The 9,204-nt window shown below is 34.7% G+C and overlaps 1 protein-coding gene across 1 annotated transcript in view; it reads right to left on the reverse strand.

Annotated features, from left to right (window-relative positions):
• Positions 1 to 41: 41 nt before the first annotated feature.
• Positions 42 to 9,204, reverse strand: part of LOC117115485 (hemicentin-1-like) — a 29,440-nt gene continuing 20,277 nt past the window's right edge. Inside the window, exons 3-7 of the mRNA XM_033259329.1 lie at positions 6,318 to 6,611; positions 5,619 to 5,849; positions 2,161 to 2,187; positions 1,723 to 1,815; positions 42 to 219 (exon numbers count right to left, since the gene is read on the reverse strand). Coding sequence (XP_033115220.1) covers positions 71 to 219; positions 1,723 to 1,815; positions 2,161 to 2,187; positions 5,619 to 5,849; positions 6,318 to 6,611 — 794 coding nt within the window. The 3' untranslated portion in view covers positions 42 to 70. The remainder of the gene's footprint in view (positions 220 to 1,722; positions 1,816 to 2,160; positions 2,188 to 5,618; positions 5,850 to 6,317; positions 6,612 to 9,204) is intronic.

Raw genomic sequence — 9,204 nt, forward strand, 5'->3', positions numbered from 1 at the left:
GAACTACCACTGCATTTCTAACATTACGTAAAGAAAATAACTGATCACAAGATAACATGCAACATGCAACCTATCTTCTTTTGCTGGTTCTATTGATATTTTTATCGAAACTACATACTAACTGAGGAAAAGCGAGCAAATCCTCTAGTAAAAACAACAATGATTGGAATAATACTAACTTCTTTGTTGCAGACGACTTAGGGGCAGATGGTGATTTGCCTGTAAGAATAAAAGAAAACAACATTTGAAAATGAATAATAAAATAGTAATAACAATAACTATGATACAGTAAAACCCACTTTTTAGACACCCTTATTCTGGGGACACTTTTTCGTTTATCGTGGAGAAATATATCTTTTAACACTATTACCAACCCATACAACTACAATAAATTCAAAATAACAGTATTTCATTTCAATTTATATTTTGACGACTTTTGAGCCATTAATTTAACATTTTATCCTGATATTTTAGATGGATATCAGTTGACGCATTGTGTGTGTTAGTTCCATAAATAAATTTTAACTCTCATTCATGGAATTTTTTTGTGTACTTTCATACAGCATTCAAATCCATACCGTAACCTGCACCCTGATTTTTAAGTCAACACGATATTAATGCCAATGTATCTATCATAGTACTAAATCATGGACAAATAAACTTTTAGTGTCTTAATTACATTTATTTTGACTTCATGTCATAAATGTATTGTATTTGCCATTGCAAATTATTGTTACAATTGTTACTCGTTCTTCTTAAGTCAATTTAAAAAAATAATAATAATTATAAAGAATGTGTGTCATATTTGTACACCTACAGGCAAAATCCCATATTGAGGAGCAATTTCATGTTTTCGGTTATGTCCCCTAAATAGGGATACCAACATTCAGAGGACACTCCCATTAAGGGGACACATTTTTAGTTGTTCCTTTAGTGGGGGTTCTAACGTGTTAACAATTATTTTAGTATAGGCCTAACAATAACTAGTGGCGTAACGATGGGGCCGGAGGCCCTGTGGCTTTTTGAAACTGGAGGCCCTTTTTGAGTCCAGATTGCCAATCCATCGTGGGATTTTAGATGTGCTCATTTTTTCATCATGTTTGAATTGTTATTCTAAATGTTTTAACGAAGAATAAATGATATAATAACAGGGTGGATCAAGGTATTTGAAGTAAAGGTGCTAGGGAGAGACTTTCACGGTTGGAGAGTCTATACCACCCCAGCCCCATCATGGTTAGGGCTGAGGCAAGAAAATGTATGATCATGGCATCTCTAGATGGCCGGAAATGGCACACACAGACATAACATTGTGAATATAATTTTCTTTTTATCCTCATTTAAATATATATTGAAAACTTTAGTGGGGCCCTGGGCCACTCCTCTCTTTATTCCGCCACAGGATATAATATGTCCTACATTCGATATCAGAGACACATTATGCCGTTGCCCTTGTGGGTCTGATTTAAGAAAATGTCTTATTATTGCTCGTCTATATCCGAAAAGGCACTTAAAATTGTGAATATAATTTTCTTGTGATCTCTATTATTAAATCCGCCACTGGATATAATATGATATATGCCCTGCAGTTGATTTCAGAGACACATTATGGTATTATGTATGAACAATCCTTTTTGGTCAGGTGCTAGACCGAGGAACCCACTGTTTCCTGAGAATATCAAGAACAATATATAACAAACACAATAATAATGAAAATAAACTTGCTTTTCTTCCAAGCGAACAGTAAGGCGAGGAGAATGAGACATAATCCAACAATGCATCCAATCACAATACCAGCAATCACACCACCTTTAAGCTCTATAGAAAGATGAGGATAAGCGATTATCAAACTAGTAAGGTAAATAATTATAAATTTTATTTCGTTTTGTAAATAATAATATTCTGATCCCAATTAAATAATACTTAAGTAAATGTAACTTTATTGCTTCTCTTTTATAACAGAGGCACAACCATAAAAGATGTGCAACAATAACAAACTCATTATAAACTGAATTACTGTGATTAAATATAGCAAGAAAATACTGTCTTTTTGTCTGTCTGATCTACACTGATGAGTCCTTAAAGGACGAAACAACGTTGTATGCAGATTGATTTAACTTAACTTAACTTAACAGACTATATACATAAATCTAAAGATCTTACTTTCTACTGGTTCAGGTGTCGGTTTTCCTGTAAAAAATACAAACAAAATAACAAAGTTTATTGTTTTTGTGTGGATACATGAATTTAGATTTGGATTTTTTTTAGCACGAAAACACACAAAGTTTAAAGCACGGATTTCTGACGACTTATCTTGACTGGGTACCGCCTGGTGGTGAATTTGGCAGGTCTAAGTCAAGAGTCCTTGGTTAAGAGAAAATCCACTAATATTTTTTCGTTGTTGGACCCTTATTGCACATGAGAGCAAGTACACATCAATGGTAGTCTATATAAAATATATAACAGTACATTGCCCAGAATAACCCCATTTGAATAAGTGCCCACTTACTGTTAAGTAAAAGACATTGTATTTTTCTAACCTAATTTGAAAGAAGGCTTCCTTTTCTTTTCTTTGAAATAGATGTTTCTGGTGTGTCTATCAAACTTAACAATTGACCAGTGAGAAGTTCTCAAAGAATACGCGCTTGTCTCACAAACACACGTGCTGACACATTTTTACGCTATTTTTTTGTGGGACCTAGCAACAATCTCTAAGGGGTGGGGCTTAGCAGAAAGATCCATTGTATGGTATAATCACGGAGGTATTTGAGAAAATCACCTGAAGAAGCTTCGCGCACGCAGCGCTATGCAAGTGGACGTACGCGATGCCTTCGAACTATAATGTGTTCCTTGATACAAAATGCTCAGCGGCTTAGTTTACCAAAAAATTGAACATGGCGAATTGAGAGCACCTTCTTTTCTTAACGCACACTACTTATAGTCAACCAGTATGGCTGCGCAATCGTTTCCACCTTGAATCAAATACATTTATCTTTCAAGAAATACGAAATATATTAATATTTTCTACAAAACAAAAAAAAATTGAATTTAATGAAACATTTACATGAGCTTTAAAAGTATGGAATATTTCAACTTGAATTTCCATAAATTGAATAAAACTCGATGATACTCTAAATTAGATATTAATTAAAGAATGATTGAGGATTGTAATAATAAGTCATTTTAGAGTTAACGAGGGTTTAGTTGAACCAGTCAAACAAGTTTCCGGAATCTGTTCCTGAAATATACACAAAAAATGCAATCGGGGGAACATTGTTAATTTTAAAGGTATTTATTGGGTTATAATCAAACGGTTTATCGTACAACTGCTATGTTTAAAGCGTGTGTGCGTGGGTTTGTGTGTGTGTGTGTGTGTTGATAGACATAAGATGGACACCCGGCGGGGAACACATTGGTTTGTCGCGTCAGGTCTGTTTCCGAGTGATGTCCTTCTCAATATGAGTGCGAAATCCAGAGAAACATACAAATTCGAATATGCGCTACTCTACTGTATTTACACTTCCTCATAACAAACATAACACAACATCCGCGTTTACTGCTAACAGACAAACTAGCATATGAGCTATCAAATCGTAAGTAAAAAAGTTAAGCGTAGAGTAAAGCGATCTGCGAAAAAGTATGGAAATATAATAGGAACCGAACCTATCGTGTCGACACTCACGAATATTATCAAGTGAATGAGTGTCTTTTGCAAATCTAGATACTTATAAAAATGCTATTTCTACCCAAGCCCGGAAATACCAATCACCTGATTTAATTATACAGTAGTCACCTTATTCTCAAAATGCAACGTTCATCAAAAATAAAATGTTCGTTTCAGTCTAATCTTGCTATTTTTCAAGCCTAAACAATAAGGTACAGTACGTCAAGTCGTTGCAAAGAATAGAAAGCATGATCCCTACCAGCCAGAGTACGTTTCCGGATTATATTTCGTTGAAACCAATGTTTGACTAGTATTACAGTGTAAAATAATACAGTCTAAAATATATACATTTCGATCTACGGCGGCTACACTCAATAACCCCTTCATGGTATAATAAGCATAATGTATCTACTAGCATATTTTTAACTGATTTTCATGCGTGGACGAGAATGAGCTCTGCGCATATTTGCATTTAAATTAATGATGGAACGTCCGCCCTTCCACGAGCGGGGTAGATTTTACCATTTTGATGGAATCAAGGAGAGTCTACATGAAACAAACGAACCCGAGCGGAGCCTTTATTATAAAGCTATAGCGCCGCCGCGCGGATGGGGTAAAATTGCTCTCCGTCCTCCCACAATGTATTTCGACCAACGTTCCACATTATATCGCGAAGCTGCTCTATCTTCTCCAATTTATTATCTTTGGAGATATGAAGAAGTTGAGTAAATTGGTTGTGATTAATGAAGTTTATTAGGGGTTATTAAGTAGGCCGAACTTCCTAGTAGGCATTTTTCAATACGGTTTACCAAAATGTATTTTAAAAAGTATTATGAATTATTTCAACGTTGCCTTATTTTTTCAGTTCCTTTGAAAGTCAATCACCTTGTTATGTCTTTCTTGGCCATGCCTATGATGGTCTAGGCTTTATTCGTGTTAGCCCGCGCCGTAGGGCGAGATTTGTAATGGTTCTCTGTGTGCATTCATAGCTTGGCCGCAACGAAATATTCCTTCGCGATAACTGTAGTAATATCTCCCCAGCTTTTAGCTTTTTGAAAACGAAACGCAAAGAAATCGGAAACACTATATCGATTAGTGATTAATCGGGAATAGAAAATTTCAGTGAAAATGAAAGTGATGACGTCACCACTGACTTATAAATAATAATTATTATTTACATTTTATTTAGTACAAAACTTATACATTTATATATAATTATTCAAGAGGGAATTTTCGGACGCCTGTTACAATCATAGTAAGCATATCAAATGTTTGGTCCCCTTAACTGCAAACGCGCAGCCGTGGAAATCATCTCTTAACCATTAACGCTTCTTAAAAACATCGCCTTTTTTTACTACAAAAACCGTAACTCATAAACGCAACCTCAGAAATTGACCAGTAAAAAGATTTTGAAATATTTCTATTATTAAAGGTACATTCGTTTGTTGGATTATTTCATCAAAAAGTATTCATACCAGAGGTTTAACAATTATAATGTTTATTGTTCTCAATTTACCATAAAAGCCCGTTTTAAATAGCGCCCTGTTAAAAGCTTCCGTTTATCGAGAACGATAGAAAATCTAAATGTACATCATTCCTGATGGTAACATACCGTAATTAATGTCGAAATATTGAATCTCGACACGATGGCGTGCATTTCGATACTTGGAGTATGTATTATATTTCGGCTAAATGTACAAAGTCTTTGCAAATATTTCTCACTGTACAAAATATCAGTGGTGGACAGGTTGGAAAATGCGGGGGTTGGGTCTTTTGTAGGCTCATTCAGAATAATACATTTATCGACAAGAAGAGAAGAAATAATCCTTAAAAATGACGTCTCACAGGACGATATTAGGACCTATCCTAAAATGTTTTCTCATTATAAATTAATTTTGCATCCACCCCTTTTCATACTGCATTGGTTGACGACAGTAAAATATTTTTTAATGCTTACCAATAAGGCATATTTCTTCTTCATCCCACCCTCCTCCTTCGATGTTAGTTGCTTGGCAAGAAACGTTAACACACGCTCCCGAGTATTCGTCGTTAAGTGTAAGAATGTCATCTTCTCCAGATTGTGGCTCACCATCAACGGCGAACGTGTAAGTGTAAGGCAATGGATAAGCAGACGCATTACACCGAATCTTATCAACACCCTCATACACAACGTTCACAATCGGTTTATCTGAAAACAAAGCCTAAAACAATTAGCTTACATTTTAGAAATGTCAATTGACGTGTTAAACAAAGTAAAGGCACCTTGCGTTGCCGAACATCTCACGACAATTCGTCCGCTGAATGCTTGAACGGGTTTTCAAGCAATGCCTGTTAGCTGTCCGTCGGTAATTATCAGCGGAACGTCGTTGAAAATCGTCTCAACTTCGACTGCCCACACTAGCGCAGTGTGAACTGTTCTTAAACGGATGCAAAAAGTCTGAAAACATCTCATTTGATGTTTCTTAATATAAATGAGTCAATGTGGAGACATGGTAGATGGCCTGAAAGCCAATTTGACTTCTTTTTGAATAATATTTTATTTGAAACGTTACTTTTCTTATAAAGTGTTTAGCATAGATTTATCTCAATTGTTGGCTAAGCGATTACAAATTAAAAAAAAGAAAAGAAACATTAAAAGTAAATTACTGTAACTTACGTTTTACGTTAAGATTAACGCCGTTACTGAATTTTGTACCAACGACGTTTGTTGTAGAACAATTGAAAACATCATGATCTTCTAGAGTAATGTTTGTTATTGTCAAGAGAGTTCTGTTATTGTGGAGCATATACCTGTCAATATCATTTTCTATTGTTTCGTTGTTTTTGTACCATATAATATCTGGCATAGGGTTTCCATCATGGTTACAGGTTAACGTTGCGTTTTCGCCTCGCGAAAATCCATTCCGGTTTTTGTCTTCCGGTGTTAATGACACAGTAGGAGCGGAAAGCCCTAACAAAAATATTTAGAAATACAATCAAATAGATTTGTGTGTATCAAATAAAATTAGCATTAGTTTACTGTTATTACTCGGTGTGTTCTAATGTGCTAATAATCTTTTAAACAAGAACGGACTTTATTGAATGCCATTCTACATGTGTGGTAGTCAAATATTTATAGTATTATAGTTGTGTATAATTTTACTGGACATAATAATTAATTTCCAAAAAGTGGCCGAAATTCCACGCCCACTAACCCCTGTCTCTTATACACATCTAGCCTCTCCACACACACAAAGATGACCACATGTTCAGTTGGTATTTTTGGAAAGGTCAAAAACTGCCCGTTTGACGGAAACAAGGGGTCAGAAGTCAATAAAGGTCATTTCTTGTCGATTTTACTATTAAATAATAATCGGGAATATAAAACATGTATAATACACCAAATACAATTATGTTGCACATCATATGAAAGCACATGAAATTGTCTATCCAGAGTGATACCAAACATGTTTTTGTATCTTCTTGTTTTAAGTACAATTTTGTCATTTTTTGTCAAAATTTGATATTTTTTTGTTTTCAATTATTTTGTAAAATATACTAAATGATCAGATAATTCAACCATTCTTTCTCACAATTCTACCAATTATATGATTGTGACATTGACATAAAAATGGAGGACTGAAACCATATACTTGCAGAGTATACTTAATTTTAATTTCTAACACTCGAAAATAACAAAAATATCAGAATATTAGCAAAAAAAATCAATATAGGTGATAGGCATAAAAATGAAAATGGCCAAACATAGACATGTTGCACCTCATCCGAAAGCCAATTGTATTTCCGATTGAATGCCATCGACCATATTAACATTAGGTTTACTTTCATGATATTTTTCTGTAAAAACCTGATTTTCAGTAATTTTTTGTTAAAAATTGTATATTATTGGTTTGGTTAGGCATTCTAACATTTGAAACCAAACATCAGTCGCATGCCCCATATGCAAATTAGTTCAAATATGCAAAGTAGAATAGAAATAATAGAAATCACAAATATTTGGGAACTGTTAGTCGCAGAGTTTAGCCTTCTTTTTCAAATTGTCCAGGGCTAAATGTTTTATTTATCTAATGCAACATTTGCTCTAAAAACGACAGGAAATGCCTCATTTGACATTTGACCTTTAACTAGAGGAAATTGCCCAGTTTTTAAATTTTCATACAATTTATCCAACTACAAACACTTTTAGAACGTAAAATTATGTGGCAGAGAGAGATACAGTAATTCAGTTTCTCCAACTAAACTATTACTTCAATCTGTAGTGACGACCCCCGTACGTTCGTACCCCGATCTACGCAGGAGGGCATGACCTCAAGGTCAGCTCATCTGCATAACCCACAGCTGTTATGTTATGTTTGAAAAGGTATGAAAGGTATCGGATAGTTGCTTTTTCTCTAACATTGAGAAAGCATCATCTAAATCCCGACATGATCTTCTCCAATACAGACCTAAAGCCAATACTACACGCATCCCCCTTATACTAGACTATAACCCCCGTATTTTTAAGCTGTCAGAATCCATTAAAGCGGATTTCCAGGTTCTGAAAACCCACTTACCTGACCACAAACCCTTCGAAAATCCCCCCATCTTAGCTAAACGACAGCCCCCCAACATTAAAAATATCCTGACTTTCTCCCATCTCCCTAGAATTCCCCCCTTAACTGGTAACCGTCCCTGCAACAACTCACGCTGCAAAGTTTGTGATATTCTCATCACTAGCAAATCTATCAAGCTCGGGGAGACAGGGAGCAAATTTAGACTTAGGTGTAACAATCACAAGAAATCGATTCGGGACAAAGCTCTGGGATTCCCTGTAGCACAACATTTTAATCTGCCTAACCACTCTGTTAATGATATGAAATTTGTATTAATTGCTTCAGGTTTTAAGTCTCTTACTGAGAGACGCTGTTCTGAATTGCAGTGGATTATGAAACTTAACACACACAAAACTGGTATCAACAAGGATCTTGGCTTCATAAGCGGTTATTCATTCACCAAATAAGATATATTTGTGATCCTATATATTTTCATTATCACTTAGACTTATTTTCATGAGGATGATTATTATGACGATGCTCATTTGTGATTAATATTTCATTATTACTTTTTATATCAGATTTTTTTTTATATCAGATTTATATCTATTTTTATTATTTCCATTATACACCAATTTTATATAGACCCTTTGTCTCATTTTAATTACTGTTCTCTCAGATTCTCAGTATTACAGTTGACTTCCTTATTATTGTTTATTTTGCATTGTTGTTTGTCACAAGCAATTTTACCGCCAGTCCTTTTTAATGCTTTCGACTGTTTATTAGTTTATCACTTCTCATTTACTAATTGCTGGCCTTTTATCTTACGACTTATCTTGGTTATTCACTTGATACTTTTAGTTTGATTTGTTCTGCAATTCTCATTCATACGTGTTAACGCTGAAGAAGGACACAGGCGTGTCCGAAATATTCGTTTGCAATAAATTTTATGTCTCTATTATGTCAACGTATGCTATCGCTTCATTTTCGTATTTACTTTTATTTATATAT

This window comes from Anneissia japonica, unplaced genomic scaffold (genome assembly GCF_011630105.1).
Source record: "Anneissia japonica isolate Jap-2015-1 unplaced genomic scaffold, ASM1163010v1 scaffold287847_len925385_cov155, whole genome shotgun sequence".
NCBI classification, from domain to species: Eukaryota; Metazoa; Echinodermata; class Crinoidea; order Comatulida; family Comatulidae; genus Anneissia; species Anneissia japonica.